The sequence below is a fragment of the Panthera leo genome, chromosome A2 (genome assembly GCF_018350215.1).
Source record: "Panthera leo isolate Ple1 chromosome A2, P.leo_Ple1_pat1.1, whole genome shotgun sequence".
NCBI lineage: Eukaryota > Metazoa > Chordata > Mammalia > Carnivora > Felidae > Panthera > Panthera leo.
The window spans coordinates 81616381-81639856 of NC_056680.1; the positions used below are offsets into that span (position 1 = coordinate 81616381).

Below are 23476 nucleotides of genomic sequence, written 5' to 3' on the forward strand. Positions count from 1 at the left end.
ATTTCCTGTTTGCCACTGTCACTGCAGGGACTAGATGATCTATGATTCCTTCTTGCACTGTAGTTCATACTAGCTTTTCAATGTATAGACATTCTAACGTATGCTTAGGCTGTCGAGAACATGCCTTGGGACATCTGATCCTTTAATCAAGTAGTTCTAACATTTTAGGGTGCATACCGATTACCTGGTGAGCTTATTAAAACACAGAGTTGGGACCTACCCACAAGAGTCTGATTCTGCAGGCCTGGGGTGGAACCTGAGATTCCACATGTTTAACAAGCTCTCAAGAGAGGCTGGAAGCTTCGGTTTGTAGCTCTGTCACACTCCTACTAACGAGATTCTGAGTATTCTCACTTGGTCCAATGGCTATGGGATCTATGGTCTCACTGGTCACTTCTAAGTCTGCTGAAGGACTCTCCTGCCAGTGCCTGGCCTGAGCTCCTTGACACATCACACTGATCACTCTGCAGGTCTATTGAGGGACTCCCTCACCCCAAGCACATGGTCTGGGCTCACCGGCCCATCAGGCTACATTTTGTTTCCAGTCTTGCTTTCCAAGGGCTACACTGGCCCCTGAGCCTTCCCAACCAACACTGGTCTCACACCACGCACACCTCTGTCGAGCCTCACTGGATCCCTCAGCCCGTGTAGACCCACTCATCAGTTTTCTCATTGCACTTGGAGGAGTTCTTTATCTTGTCTCTAGTGCTTTGGCCCTGAAGGAAGAGCTTTGTGGCCAAAGAGCTCGAAAAAGATTGCCCCCTGACCCCATAAACAACTGACCCATGGTCTTATCTTTCTAAGTGACTTCTCTAAAGAACAAAAGAATCACAATAATAACTCCATAACTCTACTTTATCTTACAGGCTATGAGGGCATGGAACAAAACAGAGTATTTGATATGAAATAATAGCGGTTCACATTCAAGTGGCTGAAATCCCAGTGAGCCAGGGGAAAACACACAAACACACACACACACACACACACACACACACACACGAAAATGCAAGCAAATAACTAAGAAACAAACAAAACCAAAATCATATGTGCAGGCCTTTTAATTCCTTTAATTCCTTCCTGCTCTACCTAATGCAAGTCCAGCCCCAGTAGGTCTGATCTGCAATAATTATAGCCTGGGACAACTTGACAATGTGGCCAGAAGATTTCAGGCTCTTGCCTTCCAAAACTTCTCCACAAGTTTGCACAGACTCCCTGACCAAGGAGTATGTCTAGCATTACCTCTTTCTTTCTACGAACAGTTTTTCTCCATTGCAGCATTTTCTAAGTCTTTCCACCTTGATGCCTTCCCATCTCTTTTCAGCTCACAGCTGGAAATCTCATTTTTGTTCCTTTCTGGCAATTTTTCATTTCTTTCTATTTCTATTGTTATTTAACTGTGAAACGTATTTCCTCTTGCAGGAAAAAATGCCCATATGCTTTGTTGGAGCTGGACTCCTGCTGTTCATTATTTGCCAAAAGCTATGTTGTCGTGTTTAATGTGCACCCTGAGATGTCAGTACCATTTCATATATATGGAGGCAGAAACCTGTTTGATGTAATTTATGACACCTCCTGTGGCTGGGGACCAAGTCACCTCATGAGTCTCTTCTTTTGTAGCACATCAGCAATTAAATGAGGCCAGCACATTTTGTTTATATATTATCTCTGGGCTTAACCATGGAGGAAAGCAGGAAGGAAAGGCTTATGGGAAATCTTTACAGTAGAGTCACTCTTCCTGACATGATCTTTCTGAGGTGCAACATTCTGGTTTTTTAGGGCATTACTTTCTGGCTTTGCTTGCCTTAGGAAGCTTTAGGCTTCTACTTTAATGGCTTAAATGTCAAAATTGTAACTCGCAGCCTGTGTGTGTCTTAAATCATTCAAGTGAAAGAATAAACCAGAATAGATCTAAATAAACCCAATGGGGATAACAGGCAATCTATGTCATCTGAGGAGGCTTATCACAGATCCTGGATGCCTGCCCACTGGATGGGAGAGAGGACTCTGGAGTCAAAGCCAATGTTCAGAAGGGTTGAGAATCTGGGAGCCAGTGCACTGACTAGGTGGAAAGCTGTCCTGAGGCCAGGTGGTGACCATGGCTGCATTAACACACCTGAGTTTCATTTTGAGCAACATGTGTTCCATTTGGGCAACAATTCTATTGCTTCCGTGCCAGGCAAATTTCAGCCAGACTCTTCCCTTCTTGAGCCAGCTGAGACCAGGCCTTCCCTGTGAACTGTCATGCAGTCCTTTCTCCCCCGGGGAGGCAGAGACTGTTGAGGAAAATATTTCCTGAGTGTGGTGCTAGTTTACCTGCAAAGCAGACAAAGCATGAGCCTGTGTGTGTGCGGGGGGAGGGGTTCGAGCAAAGTGAGAATTTTACATTTCAAAAACTGTATTGAAGTAAGTAAAGATCATGGAAAGAGCTGGAACTTTATTTCCCTTACATTCATTTCATAGTTTAATCTCTTATTTGTATTTATATATAAAGGAAGGAAACTGATTACATGTTCAATGCTTAGGGCTTGTAAAAACCATGATCTGGCCCTGACTGAAGATTCCTTTGGTACAAAATATTCACCTTTAAATCCAGTCCTCTGGGGTTGGGAATCTCAAAGACAATAGACTAAATGAGCAACACAGGCAAAAGGGGGTCTTGGGAGCTGTGGCCATGTTCAGTCTAAAAGGGACCATGACATAGCTCCAGCCAGTTGTTGTTGTGGAGAAAGATAAGCCTAACGTTGCTAGATCTATCTTTCAAGGAATTATGGAAATCTGAATTTTTAAAAATGTGAAATTAGCTGTTTTTCCACAATTTTAAAGCACTGGGTTGAACAAAGCACGTTGTAGGGTTACCAGGACACCATCCCTGGACTAGGCTGTTTTAATTCTACAGAGCCCATAGGATCTAGAGGCCTCAGAAAATATAAATTCCAGATTTTTTTTTCTGAGACATTCAGGTGATGATTTGGCTGGGTGAAGAGGGCTCTCTTCAGTTTCATTTAGCAAATATCTATTATACCAGGCTCTGTGCTAGGCTTGGAAGACATAGACACATCAAAACATGGTCCTTGCCTTCAAGGAATTCCCAGATTGGTAAGTGGAAAAAAGTATGTTAGTCAGTGCATTCTGGAACAAATATGAACCTCGTCTTTCTGGCAGAGACCCCTTGGGTTGGTAAGTTTGAAGCATTATGTTAGAAAAAGTATAATGAATTCTAATGGATTTACCCTTAAATGCTCTACAAAAGTCTCAGTATCCCTCACAATGCTATAAAGATCAACTTAAAGTGCCATTACTTCCTTAATTTAGTATCTTTTAAACATATGGGTGTACAATAAAGAATTTAGTCTGAGCCCAAACAGAGGTCTGGCCTTTCCTGAAATGTAACCTTCAGACTGTTGCAACAGGAGTATCTTTGTTGTTCATGGTGAACCCCTTGTACTGAACCTGAGAGTTTATGCTAATGAGGAGACTCATGGTGAGTACCTGTTACTTTATGCTAAAGGAGATGATTCAGGGTGGAGCCAGCCACACCTACAGTCTTAGGGTGGGGGCTGACTATACCAGAATGAATAGCCACATAATTAGAGGACCCGGGCCTTTGAATCTTGTGACATCGACCTGATCTCTGGGAAGGAGACGGGCTAGAGATTGAGCTCAATCACCTCAATGACTCAGTCACTCCTACTCCAATAAAAACTCTGGACACCAAAACTTGGGTGAGCATCCCTGGTTGGCAATCCTCTGTGCATCCATGCTGGGATGATAACCTGTCCTTGAGGATGATGGAGGTTTTGCATGTGGAACCCTTCCAGACTTTGTCTTATGTGCCCCCCCCCCCCTTTTTTTTCTGGTTGGTCCTAATATGTACCCTTTCACTATAAAACTAATCATAAGTACAGTACTTTCCTGAGTTCTATGAGTTATTCTAATGAATTATCAAATCTGAAGGAGGCCATGGGACCCTTAAATTTGCAGCTATTGTCTGAAGTGAGGGACATTCTTCCCTCAGATTTTTTAGTTATTGCAGTTGTTGTCAGGCATATGGGGCAGATTTGGCTTTCTTGAGGACTGTGACCTTGACCTGCAGTTTGGCTAATGGCACACCATTCATCTATAGGGCACTAGTGGAGAATAAAAAGGGGAAGATGAAGTCCCTGCTTAGGAGGAATTTTAAATCCTGTTGATCAAACTAAATAGGGAGACATATGAGCAGGTTAGAGAATAATCCTGAAGGAAGCTAAGTCAGACAAATACCCTGTGGAAGCGAGGAGGCTAAATATTTACATATGTGAAGCAACTGGACACTGTTGTTGGTTCTGTCTATATAAAGCAAGATGAATTATAGAGAAGAGTGAGGATGTCTCCTGACCAGATGACTGAGGATCCCTCAGAAACTGAGAACCACGTGGCAAATAGAAGGAGAACAAGTCTGTGAAAGGGAGCAGAATGTAAGTGAGATTTGTTCTTTCTACCCATGATATGAGATCCTTAACTTAATCTCTGGATAAATAAAAGTCCAAAATTATTTGAGCCCTGTATTTTACTGTGGCACTCTCTTCCTTCAAAACACTAGTAGGGAAGTCCAGATAACCCTCATTGGTAAATTCACTTTCACATCTTTTCTCATAAAGCTTTCTCTCTATTGAGAGAGCACTATAATCCTCATTTTACAGATGAGGAAACTGAGGCTTACAGCTTAACTCCCTTTCATGAGCTGGGATCAGGTTAAGGCACTTGAGCTGGAATGGGGTGTTATTTATTCAAACCTCTCATGAATCTGACTTAGTCATATTGGGTACCATTTAAGACACATCTTTTACAATGAATATTTTATGGCTGATATTTTGATACATGCTCATTAATCTAGCTTTGCAATGTTTTCTGTATATTATTTTCTGCTTTTACTCTGGTGTATAATGACTGTGTGTGTGTGTGTGTGTGTGTGTGTGTGTAATTTCTCCAGAGCCCTCCCCAAATTCCCAATGTTGTGCCAACATTGAAGTTCACTTTGTGAACATCTCACGGGAATCCCTTAGTTTGAATCTGCCTGAGATTTTGCAGCATTGAGCCTGGTTTTGCTTCTGTTTATCCCTGTGTTTTCTCTCCTGTGCAGTCCGGATTGCAAACATACATAATTCTGCTGGTCCAAGGCACCTCTTCACATGTACCTTCTGTCATACTATGGCTTACCTATGGGGTGCTGTCCAGAGTGACCAGGGGTCCAATACAATTAAATAATTGAAATATCCAAGAGGAATTCAATCCCTTCTAAGGAGAGTAATGTCCCCTCTTAATGTATGTACATTAACTTATGAGGATTTATTGGCATGAAAACACTGACATGTTTTGAGAACTTAAACAGCAAGAAAAAAACACACCACACCTCAAACTCTTCTTGAGTCCTCGAAGATTTTCTTTTAGATGTCATAGTGGGTGGTATTTCCCCTGATGCACAAACACATAAAATATATAGCCCACAGTGTGGAAATAAAGAAGTTTCAACTTACCGGCTGCCCAGGCTCATCCCCCCCGAGGATTCTGAAGCCAAATCCAGACTCCATCCTGCGAAGGTGAACATCCAGTTCCTTATAATCTGGACCTGGCATAAAGGAGATCCCATTGAGTGATGAATCCTGTCCCCTCCCCACTCCCTGAGAAACTGAACACACTGATGATAAATTAATTTCATGGATGTGATTAATGAGAGTGCTGTTAGAGTTGGTGGAGAGCATTGAGGATAAAAAGAAATATGGTGACAAAATGTTCCCAAATTAGGTAGTCTCTGGATTAACAGTGACCAAACAAGAGTATTACCATAGGCAGAAAGAACACACAAATTTCCTGACTGAAAAAAAAAAATGATCGTCTTATAATTCCTTATTTTCCTGAGAGCATTCAGATTGCTCTCAGAAAGATTGGCTGTCACTCTGAGGATGTTGACTCTGACTAGAATGATCGTTTCAGAAATCCGAGAGAGCAGAAGATAATATCCTGGAGCTACCTGGTACAGTCTTGCCTAGTGATCTACTAATATCTGCTCATGTCTTGATACATCCAATTTAGTATGTGTTGGGGATGGGGAGATACAAACATATGCCTATTTGTCTTTTTTTAAATGGTAAAAATTAGAAAAGATAGAATTTAAACTTTTCTGTATTGGGCATTTGAGTGAACTCGTATCTCCCCAAACATTTTAAGATGTGGAAGCCACGAGGAGATTCACTACTGACTTCACTATTACTACTACACTAATATATCCACAATAAACTGGAAGAGAGATACTTCTCTGCAGTTAGTTGAAAGAACAGAAATGCACTTAGAAATAAGCTGGGACACTCTGGATGTCAATTTTTTCAAGTTTAGAGTAAATATAAAGTAAAACAATAAGAACTCTTCTGATTTTTTAAGAAGGATGTGATTTATGCTTACCCTTTACCCTTGGGCCTTTGAATCCTTCTCAAGGGGGTAAAGTCTCCATCATGACTGAGTTGCGCATACTTTTGTGGCCATTGTTAGGATGCCAATGAATGATTAGCAACTTTGGGAAATACTTATTAATGCCATCCTTTGCTTAAGAAGTATTCAGTGATCCTGGGGCGCCTGTGTGGCTCAGTTGGTTAAGCAGCCGACTCCTGATTTTGGCCCAGGTCATGATCTCACAGTTTGTGGGACTGAGCCCCACACTGGGCTCTGTGCTGACAGCACGGAGCCTGCTGGATTCTCTCTCTCCCTTGCTCTCTGTCCCTCCCCCCACTCTTGCTTGCATGCTCTCTCTCTCTCAAAATAAATAAATAAAATTTAAAAAAATAAAAAAAAGTAGTATTTAGTGATCCTAGGCCTTAATGGTTTAAAGGAAGTATTATAACTTACAGAATCAAGTATTAAGTTAAATTGCTTACACAGGATGGTTTTGAAAATTGGGATGGGATTTCAGAAAAGGATCCTCGTGGCACAGGAAGCTGTGTCTGACCTACTTGGATATATAGTAATAGTCAGAGTTGAGAGAGAGAGACTCAGTGAATGATGGCCAGGCAAATCTTTCCTAGGCTCTATAGTAAGTGGGGCTGCTGCAGTGATCCAGTAAACAAGGCACAATGATATTGGGCTTGCCCTGGTGTCCTCCAGTATGGGCTATGCATTCCCAGTTATATACAAAAGGAAATTCATTCATTTCTGAAATGTAAGCATAAGCTGATTGTGCTAGTGTTCTCAAAAAACAAAACAAAACTGAGTCAAGCCCAAAGTACATTTGTATATATGTATATACTGTGCAAGAATCCATGACCATTCCTTCCCTCTCATGAGCAGATGCACATATAACCAAAGTCCTTTCCATTCAATGACTAATATAAAACTCAAAAAAGATGAACCAATTGGACCTCCACATCCATTAGTCATCTTTTATAAATTGTATTATCATTCATATTTGAAAGATGAGAACTTAGAAGAATTCAGCTGGGTGGCAAAAGGAAGATGAAAACTTTGCCCTATACTCTACAAGTCACAATTGGCTTTTGAATTTAGTTTATTCCTGGGGTCTGCAACATCATGTATGAAATCTCATATTGGGAGTGTGTGCTCCTTTGGGGCTTTGGGACTCCAGGCAGGTGGAATAGCCCTCTAAAATAATAGCAAGCATGGGTACTCCTCCCAAGGGAGGATAAAGGCAAGGGGAGATGGGAAGATGACAGATAGTGCCCAAGATTTTAGAAATCTTTAGTTGTTTATGATGCGATTGTTCACAGTAATCTCTTCTCTAGGTAACTTTACACTTACAGGACTCTAGATCATATGAAAGATAAATAGAGACCATAAAAAATACAAAGAGAACACACACACTATATAATCAGAATGTTCCACCTACTCTTATAAATATTTTCATTTTTGCATCATTGGTGAGTAAGGTAAGTGGGAAATTGTTCTTCCAATGGCTTCAGCATCAATCCATATTGCACGAGGAACTCTAAAAGCAGTTTACTATGCAATCCATTTTATTTGCTAAATAAAACTCCCCCCCCCCCCCTGCCCAAAGTGCCGAAATTATGGCAATCCCAGGAACACAATTTTGAGACATGCCAGGGGACAAGGGGGTTGTCTTGTGTCAGAGGATGCTGTAAGTCCTGAAGGAATCAGAAAGCTTTTCTTTAATGAATGACTCAGGACTCTTATTTTTAGTAGAAAAAATATAGATTTTAGCTGGTTAATTTTATTTAACTTTGAAGAACAGATGAGAGACCGGCATTTATCCTCCTCCCCCTATTCTCTGTGTGCAGTTTGGTGACATTACGATCTCCTGACTATTGCTCTGACTGCTCTGATTTCAAATGTGGGGTGCTATGTGCCAGCTGTATCATCTGCACCTTCCATTCTTACAGACAGAGATGGCTAGCTTCATGGTACATGAACATGTAGACACAGGCAGAGAGACCCATTAGAGACGTATGCCAGCAGACATGATTTTTAAAAATTTCTTTGTTAATTTTGAACATAGACTGAGAGGCTGCAGGACATAGAAACTTTAGAGAAAGAGTCAAGTGGAAAAAAAGTTTAAATGATAGATTGTGCCTTAAGGCAGTAGTACTTTTTTTTTTTTTTTTGGAAAATAAGAGCTTTTAGAAAGGTAATTTTTCTTTGGCTTCTTCCCCTGCCTTCCCCATCCTTTTAAGTCTGGTTTTAAAAAATAACTAAAATTATATACACAAAGCTGAGAGACATTATTCTTTTATTCCCCCTACTTTTTTTAGCTCTCTTATAAGATTATGATGTTTCTGATACTTTCCTTTAGCTGCTCTTCTGGCCAGATGGCACATTTAAAATTACTGTGTCATGATTTACCTTTCCTCCTGTTAATGCAAGAACTTAAAGCAGAGAAATCCAGGGACCAGCTCTTCACCTCACTGTGACAGAATTTAAAAATCATCGCCTCTCTCTTCTGTTGGTTTGCTAACCATGCACCTGGAAGGTTGTTTGATGAAGGAGTCTGGTAGACACCTGGGTGGGACCTGGGTCACTTTGGATGTCACTCAAACATGGCCCCACTGACATCTTTTTTTTTTTCTTTCTGCTTTCTTGTTTATTTTATTCCTGTGCTCTTTGTTTACCTTCTTTTTCCTCAGCCCCTTTTGCAGAACTGTCAGGGGTATTCTCAGGCATTGCTTAGACTGGGGAGAGGCAGAATACTCTTTGGCTATGTGTGTTCAATGGCCATTTCTGGCCACTGTTGCTTTTCCCTTAGAAGCTGGGTCCCAGGATCTTCAGGCATTATGAAGTAAATCATCTTAAGACATTTGTCCCAGATGTAACTTTCCATTGACCACTGTGGCAAACTACCCAGATGGAATTTACAAGTCCTAACTTATCCTGGGATCCCACTAATATTGAAAAAACTAATAGTACTAAAAGTAGCAAATGGTGGCCACATCCAGGTATATGGACAAACTCCCTCATAATAGGGAAAAGCAGAATTTCAAAAACTGCTTTTCTTATTTTTCACTAAGACTCCAGAAGCTTCACAGCTGTATGTATCCTTGGTCTAGCTTTGGAAAGACATGACTTTGTGCACAGTTTTAGGGAAAAGGATGGGTAACTGAACACAACTGATTAATTTTATGAATGGATTCAAGCTTCAAAAATGCAAAGAATGGCATTTTTTAAGGATTGATTTGGCACATGGGATGCTGCAAACATGTCAATTAAATTTTGGTACTTGAATCCCCTTTCATGTTTTAATTAAAATGTAAATACCATGGGCTTATTATCAGTTTGGCACAGAGAATGAATTCATTCATTTTTTCCTGCTGGAAAGAGCATTAGTTGTTTGGCTTTTCCTTGTAAAGAGACCTAGGAAAGAGGTTGAGGAAGGAATCAGGAATCAAAGATGGTTGTTAAATATGTCCCTGGCTTCTGAACTCTCAATACACTCCAGATACAGAATGAGTTAAATAGGAATTAAGTCGTTTCTATCGCTTGAATCTAATATTACCAGATAGGTAGCTAATACATTTTTGCTTTAAAAGAATGCCTTCTCTTTACTGTTTTCCTTTATACCTTTGGTAATGTAAAAGTGGCCAGACACATTTTAGCTCTAGTAGAAGTCAACTCCGACTCGGTTTGGTTTTCTCCTTCAGCTGTAAAATAAACTCAGATTTCCCCATACCAAACACCTCCTCGTCCCACCCATTTCTGTTTTGGATGAGTAGTCTCTAGTGGGGTCTTACTTCCCCATCTTCAGTCTCTCATTTGTGACTTACTCCTGCCAGTCTGGCTCCAGCTGTGTTGGCATTTCTGAAACTGCTCTCGCTAAGGTCATTGATGACATTCTAATGACCAAATCAAATGGTCATTTTCTCTTTCCACATTCCTACTGATTTCTGTGCCTCATTTGACACTGTTGACACATCCCTTATGCCCCCTGATTTCTTTTGTTTCTAAACAGGGAAAGTTCTCCTGGAAGTGATTTCTGTGATACTCCACACCCTGGTTCTCTTGGCTTTGGGAGAAGTCCATTCAAAAGTCCTGACTACGGGTGCATTGTTTCTCATGATCATTTTTCTTTGATGATGGCATAATTACATTTATCATCTACTGTATTTCATTATGCACAGCCTGTAGGAGTTGCTAAATAAATGTTTCTTGAATTTAATTGTTTTAAGATACTCACCAATCTAGTATACTCGATAAACCACAGCATTACTCTACTATGGAGTTAGCACTTAGTTTCATAATTACATTGTTTAGGACTTCCAACTATCAATTTTGCCTCTGTACCTAAGCATCATAGGCAGCTAAAGTTAATAAAAATACCTTATAATTAAGCTAAATATATCTGAGTCAAAAATCATGACACATAATTTCATAAAGGACATATTTTAAATGTGAGAAGTGGTATGGGAGATCCATTTATTTTGGATGTAGTCATGATTTTCCAGAATATTTTGATACCTTGTATGCACATTTAGCAAAATATTTGGATTGGTTCTTTCCCTGAAAATTTGGACTGCATGGTGGCAAACTGTATTATGCCTTTTCTCTTTTAACTAATGTGTATTTTTTGAAATGTAGAAATACTGTGCAGATATATCAAGGTAATCTATGCTTTTACGTGGTTCTTCTCTTTCTTCTTTTGTTTTTAAGTAAAGTACACTCGGAAGTTGAGATTTTCAAGAAATGTACTTGCTGTGGCCAATAAACAGAGATTTAGAATTTCAAATTAAATCCTACTTTCATTTTGCAACTGTAATTACTAGGTCTCATTTTCCTTCTGGGCAAAAGATATTCTTTCAAAATTACAAGGACCTTATAGTCAATATATAAGAATAATCATAGAAAAATTTTCAGACCAAGCTAAACAAATACTTTATATATTATTTGAGGACAAAGTGCTAAGCAACATCTTCCATATTTTCTACATACCCCCCAAAAATGACATGGAAACTTACAGAATGAAATGATCTCAAGCACATATATTCTCCAAGGGGTGTTAGAACATGCTGAGATGGATAATGAGCTGTCATCATGGAAATACTCTAGAGATGTATGCTGTGAGCCCACAGACCTGAAATAGTACTATTATTATGAAACACTCTTTTCTGCAATTGTTTCAGTGTTCTGGCTTTCAATCCAGTGGTCTAAGCAGCTGTTCAAACCACTTCCTAAAAGTAAAAAAATCTGAATCTTCCTTTTCCTCCTTCATTTCCATAGCAACATTAAATATTTTAGTCTAAACCAAAATTGGTATGTATTTTCAGAACCATTAGATTGAAAAAAATGTCCCTCTTTTTAAGTAAATTATTACTGAAAGCTCTTGAATTATGATATTCTATTCTAACTTAAAATTCCATTGAAATGTAGCATTTTGTAATTGGCATGGTTTAAAACAATTAAATTGATATAGCTATTTAGTTTATGTGAAAATAATTTCATCTACATTAGCAAAATTTCCAATAAATTCTTTGGAAATATGTAAATTGCAAATCTTTTCAGATACTCTACATTATTTCTATTTATCTAGTCCAGCATGGTCCAATATAAATAAAATGCAAGCTACATAAGTAATTTAAACTTTCCCAGTAGCCCATTTTAAAAAGCAAATACGATCTGCTTTAAAAAGCAGATATAGTCAACTTTAATAATGGATTTTAAGCTGGTATATCAAAAACATTTAAGCACTCATCAATATAAAAAAGTAATGAGATATTATATGTTTCTATTTTTTCTTTTTATATTAAGTTTTGGAATCCAGTATGGATTTTTACATACATCCAAATTCAGAGTAGCCACATTTCAAGTGCCAGAAGCTTCCTGTGGCCAGAAGCTACTGTATCAGCATGATCTAGTCAGTCTAGTGGCTTTTGTTGGCACCTGGTTTTTAGTCTAGTCTTTTATTAAAGCATTTTATGAAAGTAATGAACAGATGTGACTCTTTTCCTTTGTCTTTTGTTTGTTTCTTTGGCAGCCAGTGAGACCCACCTTGATGGGACTTGTCCTCTACCTTCAATACTTGTGTATGTGGGTGACTAAAATTAGCACAGTGATTATATACTAATAAACTGATACTACTCAGAGGAATGGTTTGTTACACAGAATGGAAGACGTTTCACTCACAGGACTGTGAGTACTGAAGAATACTTGCCAGAGGAATCCATTCGGAAACTGGTCCTTGGTGGCACTTGTTCTGGATGGGAAAATGGGGAATTAAAATCGAAATTCATTTATGGCAATTTAAAATTCATCTTTACTTTTTTTTGTTGTTGCTGTTATAACTCACCCCCAACCTTGTGCTCAAATTTAATGATTTTGTTTCTCTAAGATCCATGGAAGTTAGTGGACAGGACATACCCTGTTTTATGTATATGAATATATCTATAAATGTATTTCTTTTATGTGCATGCAAAATAGAAAAATTTGAATTCTTTTAGATCAGAATGAAAAAAAAATCCTCATTTTCAAAAACTAAGCTTTGATTCTCATCATAAGAATGCTTATAGGAAAGTAAAGTCAGGGCACCTGGGTGACTCAGTGGATTAAGCATCTGACTCTTGATTTCCGTTCAGGTCATGATCTCATGGTTGGTGAGACTGAGCCCTGTGTTGGGCTCTGCGCTGACAGTATGGCGCCTGTTTGGGATTCTCTCCCTCCCTTTCTCTCTGCCTCTCCCCTGCTCATGCTCTCTCTCTCAAAAATAAATTAAAAAACTTAAAAAAAAAAGTAAAGTCAATCCAGAACCTGAACTATACACAAACTGAAGAAGTCTTTTAAAATCAGGTTAAGATATTGTGTCATCACATTACTGAAATGAAAAGTGGAAAATTCTATCAATGAGTGTGTTGACTTACGTCCATCAGTCCAAATATTTTGATACTTACAATTATTTGGATAGCTGAAGTTATGTATAAGCAGTTGAGTTAAACTGGTTTATGTTAGCAATATAAATCCTTCATGAGAATTATGATGTTATCTCTGCTACATATGACATAAAATTTGTGGACATGAATGTAAAATACTATACACATAATTAAAAACGGGGCACTATAAAAATGTGTATTTTATTATTACATTAATAAAAATTAAAATAGACCAAATTCTGATTGCTTTCTTATTGAGCTTTGTTTCGAAGACAGCATTCTACACTCTTCAACAATAAAAATGAACTAGAAGCCTGTTGAGGGCAATGACAAGGCCTAGTGTCACTACCATCTGGGTTTGACAGGTGCTCCCCACTGCATCCTGCACAGCTAATCGTACTCATTCCAGGCAGAATGACCATCCCTGCCATGTAACCTGTGTCTTCTAGTAAAGGTAAATTAGTTTTCCAGGAGAATCATTATTTCTTAAAAATCCTCCATGTGTAATGGGACTGCTTAGCATTATAAATTGAGAACTGTCCTTTCATTAGAAAGACAGAGCTGTATCACGGATAGAAGGCTGCTACCTTCCAAGAGCTTCCATTGGTTGTAAAATTGGCATTTTATATTATCATAATCTCACTAGGACCTACTTGCCATTCAGCGATTACATTGAGTTTACTGCAGCCCTGATGGTCTCATATTTATTCATGAAAGTTCTGTGGATTGCATTGTTCACTTGTGCTACCAGCAAAATGCGTTGACGTACTAAATAACTTTCAGTCAAGGACTGATTTTAGAGTTTACTTCTCCCCTCCCCTCCTCCACTTTTATCCTCTGCCTGATTCTAGGAACATTAAGTTTTAAACTGATGAATGAAATACATTTATTATCTATCAGACTGGATCTACTTTCTAAAATACATGGGAAAAACGTGTCCCTAACCTAACTTTTATTTCCCTTTCTTTATTACTTGGCTCATGTCATGGTAACTTTCTTTATTAAAAGGGACCTGTTAGAAATATAAATGTTCCCATAATTGTTTACAAAGCTACCTAAATATACCTAAATTAGATTTCCAAATTAAAAAGCACACATTAAAAATGGCAAACACAGCTTAACTGGAATTACTAATCTCCTTTATCAATATATTATAACTGCAAAGTGACACGTAATGTGATATACTAGAACTGCAGCTGAAAGGCAATTTTTTTTCACAGATTAAGCCGTAACATAAATTATACTAAGGACAGCAATAATGGTTTTCCCATGGGAAAAAGGTGCAGGAAATTAACCTTCAGAGTACAGTCGAGGACATTTTAAATGATAATGTTATTAATTTTTTTCTAGTCTTTTATGATTCTAATGCTAAAGTCATTGATAAAAAGTGTCTTAACATTTACATATCATCTTATTTTAATATTTCGCTAAAATAAGATAGTGCACCAGAGAACATTTGTTAAGAACATTAAGGCCATTGGACAACAGCAATGGCCAAGCAAATGAGGCCAGGGCTTGGTCTAGCAGTGTTCAGATGTGGGGGTGTTCTCTAGGAAGGCAAGGTGGCCTTTCAGGATGACTTAACAGCTGCCTGAAGCTATGGCATCCATGATGTATCGGAACCTTTCCTAAACCTATTGACATTTCCAGCTTGACTGTATCAGGTGCGTAATCACATTGGCAAGGGGGACTGGAGGCCAGAAGACTGAAGTGGGAGCACTTGCACAGGCTTTGGAGCTCTGGATATTGTGCATCTACCTTGTGTGATGTGGCTTCCACCATGTTTCCATTTAGAGTCTCAACCCATGCGGTGCACTGAGTGGATAATATTTTTACACTACCCTATCTTTCCAAGTGGCTCTCATGTTAGGATGGAAGACAGTGCCAACTACAGCCCTTGCTGACTAATAACACGGAGAAAGCAGCAGAAAAACCATTATTTAGAAATACAACCACTCATTTGTGATTAGCCATAAGTTATACGTGCATTATAATGCTGAACAATGAAAGAATTCCACAATGAACAATGAACAACAAAACGGTAGGATAAAAGCCATGGATGTGAAAAATACAGCCGTCCGTTTTTGACTGGCTACAAAGTATAATTTCCTCTCAAGTATAGTGCTAAAAACCAGTTTGTTCTTCCATTATGCTCTAACTCTTGTGGTTCCTTCTGATTGCTACCCTCGCTGCAATACTCACTGCTTATTGTGAGTTAGTTCTTCCTAATTTCCAGAAAGAAAAATTGATCGTGTGAGTTTTTTGAAGAAATTTCAGAGGAATTTGTGTTCTAAAGAGGTTCCACCATAAGGCACATTATAACATACGGATCCCTGACACTTTTATGATCCTACATTTGAGTGATGTCTTACTGCAAAGAAGCCAGACATTGTACCTCATAAATTGTTTATTTATAATAAACAAGGTTCAATGTGAAGAGAAAAAAGTTTGGATAACTTCCATCATAATTCAATTTGGGTTCACACCAAAGGACAGAATCACGAGGAAAGAGTTTCAAAGAACAGGGATTTTTCTTCTCTGTCTCTTCCTGTTTTCATCTGCTTCTTGCTCTGGCTTCTGAGGCTGCAGTAGGGTGTCTGTTCAAGAAATGGCCCCATGAGGGGCAACTGGGTGGCTAGTCTGTGGTTAAGCATCCAACTCTTGATTTCGGCTCAGGTCATGATCTCATGGTTCATGAGTGTGAGCTCCGCACTGAACTCTGTGCTGACAATGAGAAGCCTGCTTGGGATTCTCTCTCTCCCAATCTCTCTCTGCCCCTACCTCACTTGCTCTCTCTTTCTCTCTCAAAATAAATAAACTTAAAAAAAAATCTCCTTTAAGAAAGAAATGGCCCTGTGAACCAAGGATGATGAGACAAACCTTTGCAATAAGTCTGGCTTAAATCAAAGTGGAGCAACAAGACAGAGCTCTCATTCCTAAATCACCAAGTTCTTGAGCATGACCAGAACTTTATTTTATAAGATTCCAAAGGAAGCCATACCCCGTTTCTTGGGAAGCACTTTGTATTGCCCTGCTTGGCATCAAAAGGAGGAGTCATGACAGCTGTTGTTCTGCAGTTATGTAAGCATGATCTCTCCTAGGAGCTGGAAGACAGACAAAATTCTCTCCCTTTTGGTCCTGTGATGATGGCAATGTTGCATCTGATTTACTACCTGTGATGAAAACTAGAACTCCATGGCAGAATACTTACATGAGTGAAGCCTTGCTACCTTTTCTTAGTACTAAGTTTATCATGCTTTAGATTTATATATAAGTGTAATTTTCTGAGTATGGAGGGAGTTTGCTGGGAGTCTGGCAAGATAAGCTACCACATATGTCTTTACCTCAAATGAGGAATAAAACATGTATGGGCAAGAATTCAGTCAGCCAAATAAATTAACTTGAAAGAAATTATTTATCTGACTGGGTATTAAAATTTTTATTCATGGTCTGTACGTTTAGATATATACTTTTCTTAGACAGTAATGATGACTATTTCTTTAATAGATTATGTAGTAAAGGAAAACCATATAATTCATCATTCAAAGGAGGTCAAACTGGAGAGTGAAAAAGAAGCTATTAATAATTATGCCAGGATGACACAGAGCAGGACTGTCTCAAGCAAACAGGCATGTGCAGTCACCCTACGTAGTCTCATGGGGATGTAGGCTGTTAAAAAATTGTTTCTTACCATGTCGGAAATACGTGACACCATCACATATCAAGAAAGAATGACAGAAGAGGGGAGGAGGGAAAAGCAGTGAGTGCCTTTAGAAGTAGTTGCTTTTCAAGGTTAGAAATGGTAAACAATAGTTTTTTTTTTTTTTAAGATTAGCGGACAAAATGAGAAAATGTAAGCCCTTCCTCTTGATTGCAAAGAATCCCTTCTTTCATGAGTGTCATGAGAAAAGGACAGAGAAGGAAAAAGTAAGAGATAGCCTGGTTTATCCCACTATGAAATGGTGCTTTCAATAAAAAAAAAATGCAAGTAGGGGCACCTGGGTGGCTCAGTCGGTTAAGTGTCTGACTTCGGCTCAGGTCATAATCTTGTGGTAACTGGTCGGTTTGAGCCCTGAATGTGGCTCTGTGCTGACAGTGTGGAGCCTGCTTGGGATTCTCTCTTTCTCTCTCTCTCTCCCCCTCCCCCCAAAATAAATAAATAAACCTAAAAATGCAAGTAATGGGGACAGAGGCTATTATATGAGAAACATGAACATTATTGAAAACTGTTGAGTAGAGTTGGGGATGGGGAGACTTTTGTTTTTTTTCTGGCAGTTGCTGGTAATGACAGAGGGTCAATGCTTAAATACTTAATATGGAAACCCCAAAAAGCCCATTGGTCAAAACCTCTTTTGGGATTTTTGGGCGGCATGTTTCATATATATATACATATATATATACATATGTATATATATATATGTATATATATATATATATACATGTATATATATATGTATATATATATACATGTACATATATATGTATATATATATACATGTATATATATATACATATATATATGAAAGCTTACATGGAATTAAGTTAGAAAAAAAATTTCTTTCTGCACAGAATTTTCCAATAAGGGTGAATGGGATTTTTGGTAATTAGAAGATATTTAACACATGACATTCTCCTGATTAAGCATCAATTTTGCCCATGGAGTGAGAAACTGTAGGTCTAATTGTCTAATTACACTTAAACTGTTGTCTATATTTACTGCACAATTTCCCATGATAAAATGCTGATATTATTTGCTGGGCTGTGCCATCAGGTCTCACTGAGGAACTGTTTTTCCTATGTTTTTGTGTCCTCAATTTCAGTGTAAGTTTTGTACAATTGGAATTTGTTTCTCACGATCTTTCTCTCATGGGGTCCCCAGCGGAGTTCTAGACACGTGTTGAGTGTTCCATACACCCTTGTTGGCTGCTGTTGATTGATGTTGTTGACGATGAACCTGGAGGTGCCACCTGTGGGCACTCTGCCTGTTGCTCTGAAATTGGAAGCCTTGCCCAGCCTGCTGGAAGAATCTTCCTTCTCTCTTTCTTCGGTTCCATGGCCTCATAAGAAGATCTCATGAAGATGGGAGGCATTTCCAGCTTTCCCCTCATAAGCATGTACCTGTCATGTTCAGTTTCATTTGGCTCTAGTACCCAACGGTTGTCTTTGTTTGTTTAAAATCATTACATTTTTTTTTCAGGGATACATCTTTATTAAGATGTCCTGTGCGTGCACATTAAAATGTCAGCATAATCTAATTATGAGCCAAATGAGGCACAGCAGCATTTACATCATTTGATAAATTTCCATCATTTGCAGGGGACTGGTGACTTGAATCCAAATACTTCTTGACAGCCGTGCTATAACAAACATTCTGTAGCCCCGGACAGCAGAGGCTTGTGGGTGGAGGTACATCCTTTCTTCTTCAGCTACTGCAACCCAGTTTTGAATGTGAATGCAAAACATCTCTTTACTTTCATACCTGGTTGTAAGGGAAGATACCATGAAATTGCTACAGGCCAGGGAAAATGTCAAAGGGCTTGGTTTAGACAGCTCTGGTTGGGATTCCCTTACATACTTTCGCTGATCCCCATGGAATTTTCTCCCAGGAAAAAGTTCAGGGAACACAAGGATAAACAGAGTCAAACCTAAATGTAATGCATGAGATTCAAATGAATAAGGCATGGTTCACAATCAAAATCTTGAATATGGGTCTTTTGTATGGATGCACACATTTCATGATCATTAAAAAATCCTATTTCAAGATGATGGGAAATACACTGAGCTTTCCCCCAACTCATTAAAAAAATATTTCCGGGTGTTCTAGAAATTCAAGTGAGAGAATGAAACTTTTTCATAATTGGAAACAGGGAACATGTAGAGGGCCAAGGGCAGCTTTGTTCTTTCTAGATACTTGCGTGTCCAGGAGCAGAGTGAACTGATCAGTTATCCAGAGACCTGAGAAAGTAGAGCTGTGATTTTTTTGGTTTCCTAAATCTTCAGGGTAGAGCTTTGCTTACCCTGATGTGATTTCCCTGCTTCTTTCACACTCCATTTAGTGTTATGAAATAACATGACAGAAACGCGAAGGATGGGAAAGAAAATGAGCTTGCCTTCTTTTGGCTTCCTAAGACTTGTGACCCTGAAAACATTGCTGTGACCTCAGAAACATTAGAGAGCTGACAAAAACATGAAGGCTGGGGGGACACCATTAGGGAAGAGGCAGCAGTGGCATCAGCGGGGCACTAACGGGGCAGAGGGGGCTGGGGCGAGAGTCAGACTGTTGGTTATTGGTGTGGCTGCCAGAAGCAAAGGGAGAAAGAGCTCCCAGGGGAGGTTAAGGTGGACTGGTTTGCTGGGATTGTTACAGGTGAGGAGCGGAAAGGCAATGAACGGAAACAGCATTGCAAGGGCTGGATAAAGAAATCAAAATTCTTTTAGGGTTGAAAAGAAGGTCACACACAATTCCTGCTCAGAAACTGAGGGCACCACAGTATCAGACACCATGAAGGAAGACAGAATAAATGGCAACACTGCCTTTGTCCTGAATAATAAAGGCTTGCATTGGGTCAGGAAACTTAGAAGAATGAGAGCAAATAATTAATGAAGGGACAGAAACAGAAGGAAGCATCTCCTGAAGCTCCCTAAAAGTACCAAAAATTTAAACAAGCCAAGGATGTGATGATGATATTTTAATCCTGCATTGCATTTCCATTTCCATCCTCCAAGTTAGAACTTCTACTGTATCTTGATCTCCACCCGTTTGTACATTCTTACTTCCCTAGTTAAATTTGTGGGAACAACACATAATACTTGTCTTGGGTATCTCTCCATGGTACTGAGAGTAAAGTGGGTATTCAACAAATACTTGGATAGTGAAGCAGAAAAGGTACAAACTGTGTTGTATTTCAACTGTGTTGAAATCTTTTCAATTTTTTTTTATTTTAATGAGCATTAATACCTTGATTTCATACTCTGTATTATACAGCTAAACATACTACTTTGTTCTTATTCTATCACAGCAAAAACATTCTAACTACACAATCCTTTAAAGACTTTCAGTTGTTCATCCAAAAGGGGAACAATGAAATATGGGAACCCTGTCATAGCTGATTATTTAAAATAAAGGTACGTGTGTGTGTGTGTGTGTGTGGGGGGGGGGTTCATTTCTCAATGCATGCCCTGCTGTCCCAACTATTTTATCAATGAAAATTGCTTTTAACTGAGAGTTGTAGAGGATGAGGAAAAGGTATTATGTCAACTCTTCCCCTTACCAGTTGGGTGCATAATTCTCAGCCCCTGAGCTTGCAAAGAATAAACAGATTTCAGATTCTCTAAGGTCATACACCATCTAAAACTTGTGATTCATGTTTCAGGTGATAAAGTTGGGGAGAAGACATTGGCGGAACACAGAGACAAAGGAAATCAATTTATGGTAAACTGTGAAAGGAAGTGCCTGGGACCATAACCTTCTCACTAGGCTAGGTTTCTTGATCCATTCATATGGATCCTATTATACTGTGTATTTCTCTCATAGATTATACATTCATGACGTTCATATTCCTGTCCTCTAACATTTGGAAGAGAAGACCTGTCAGATGGTGGAAAGAGGCACAATGAATGCATATGAATATTAAAAACCTTTGTTTTCTAATATTTATAAAGTACAATGAAATAATTTTAGAGGACCTTCAAATAGGATGACAAGCACATACCCGATATTTTATGACTACATGGGCCCCACTGCAGTAAAGAGGCCCCACTGTGTTAAGTGAGAAGGAGAAGTTTTGGAGGTAGAAATGATTGGCATGCAGATCTGTGCTATTTACAGAACCATTACTTTCATGACTGTGAACTGGAAGATTTGGCTAACATGTACTCATGGCCCTAAATTCTTTGGTGATTGCATTCAAGGCTCTGAGAAAAAAAATCTAAGCTTCAGACTCAAGACCAGATTACACATAAAAATCCCAAACATTTATCTTACTATTTGGTGACTTAAACAAAATTGTCCACATCCTCTGACTCCCATCCTTCCCACCAAATACATTCCTCATTTTCCTCAGGGGCTTAGAGGTAAAACAGTAGAAAATAAACTATAAACCCAAAAGGTATAAGCTATTTTTAAAGAAAAGTTTAGATCGGTTGGCTCTACTTTTGAGATACTTTTTGAACCACAGAATATAAAATTATGCCAGATCATCTCAGCTTCAATATATCTCCTGGCAAGGCTTCAGCTATTATTAATGTACCCTTGTTTTACGTGGCTTTCACTTACGCCTACTTTCATAAATCGCTCTAGATTTCTCGTAGAGCTCGTATGGGTCAGGCTTCCTTGGGTCAAAGGCCTCTGATGAGTCAGGAAAGGAAGTCCTGTGAAGGGCGGGTGGGAAGGGCAGGTTCTGCGGTATGGCCGGAGCAGATAAACTCGTTTGAGGACTGCCTTGATTTTCCCATCGGTCCATTATCTGGAAGTGAAAGAGAACAGAAAATAGCTAAGAAGGATTTTTTTCTTGCTATTTCCCTTGTCACATACTGCAACCCTCACCTTTACGTTAGACTTTCTTGCCCTGTGGACTTTTCTTCCATGAAACATTTCAAACTCTGGAATAAGTGTGAGAAAAGATTCTATTTCTCTATATTAAAGTACCATAGACTGTACCAAATACAAGTGGTATCTGACTTTTGAATGCAAGCTTATATAACCTTGTTACCTACTAGCTGGTAATCTTCAGCCAATCACTTAATCTCTCTGAGTCTGTTTTTTTTTTCCCCTCTTATACAATAAAGATAACATGTATCTCAAGATAACTTTCCATGTCTGTGTGTATAAAATGGTATTGGCCCTGATATATTACACCATTTTTACTGAGACAGAAGAGAATAAAGTAGTCTACATGTATTCTTTTGACACCTATGCATATTCCGATAATCTCCTATACCTGAACATTTGGTCACTTTCCTTACAACTTAAACTAATATTACAACCATCTGGGATTTATGAATTGTTCAAAGTCTTCTGTGAAGCTTCATTTACTGCTGATGTGGCAGTATTCTTCCCCCAAATGCTACTCTGATATTGCTAATACTATAATTTATTAAAGATCTAAAGGACACTTCCCAGTTTACCATGTTTTTTTCACACACGTTACCTTCTTTGGTCTGCACCATGGCCCCCTGAGGTAGGTAAGGCAGAGGCCAATATCCTTTTGTTGAAGAGAAAGCCAGTTAACTGAGATCACCTGTTTGCAATGCTAACTTCACCTTCATTCAATAATCAACGATTCAAACTCAACTTAGACTTTTTTGCTTTGAATAAACCCACGTTGTGTAAAGCTCAGATTAGATTACCCTTTGTCTAAAATTTTGCATTGGGTCAGTGTGTTCTTCAGGCTAAAGGCTAACCTCCTCCAGGGGCAGTAGTGGCTCCTCATGACCTAGTTTCTGCTCTTTGTTCTCATACTCTCTAATGGTCTCTCCTCTCATTCCGTAGGATCCATCAGATTCTCTCCTGCCTCTGAATCTTGCACACTTTCTTAATTTCTCCTTCTACCTGCGAAGTTTAGTCATTTTCTACTTTTTCACCTCCCATCCTCACTTTACCTGGCTACTAGATTCAGATGAGATGTCTCTTCTAGAAAGCCTTTGCTGACCATTCCTGAACTGGTTACATGTCCCTCCTGGATGTTCCCACAGCACCTCTACCTACAAGTCACACCCAAAATTCATGATGCTCAACTATAATGGCAAGTCTACCTATGTCTCCTCAAATAGATCATGATGGGGACAGATCCTACAGGGGACATAGTCTTTCTCATTGTTGTATTACCAACACAAAATAAGTGCTCAGAAAATGTTAATTTAATGAATGAATTAAATCATCAATAAAATATAGTCAGCTGTTCTTTTTTTCCAAATCTGGTTGACTCATAACTGTTCTTTTTTTTTTTTTTTCAAAACACAAACAAACTAGCTTTGATACACACTGTTCTGAACTTGGCAGGATTAAAACTTTCTGTCCCTTACTGCACTGCCCTGCTTTTGTTTCCATACTGGCTACATCTTGGTCAGGGCTCCTACATGAGCTCTGATTTATCAATTATAAATATTTAAAAGTTGGAGGGGATGTG

The 23476-nt window shown here is 38.8% G+C and overlaps 1 protein-coding gene across 1 annotated transcript in view; it reads right to left on the bottom strand.

The window, feature by feature from the left end:
* MAGI2 (membrane associated guanylate kinase, WW and PDZ domain containing 2) overlaps nucleotides 1-23476 on the bottom strand; it is a 1332916-nt gene that overhangs the window by 165739 nt on the left and 1143701 nt on the right. The window contains exons 12-14 of the mRNA XM_042916449.1: nucleotides 21625-21814; nucleotides 12638-12679; nucleotides 5514-5605 (exon numbers count right to left, since the gene is read on the bottom strand). Of these exons, the coding sequence (XP_042772383.1) occupies nucleotides 5514-5605; nucleotides 12638-12679; nucleotides 21625-21814 (324 nt within the window). The remainder of the gene's footprint in view (nucleotides 1-5513; nucleotides 5606-12637; nucleotides 12680-21624; nucleotides 21815-23476) is intronic.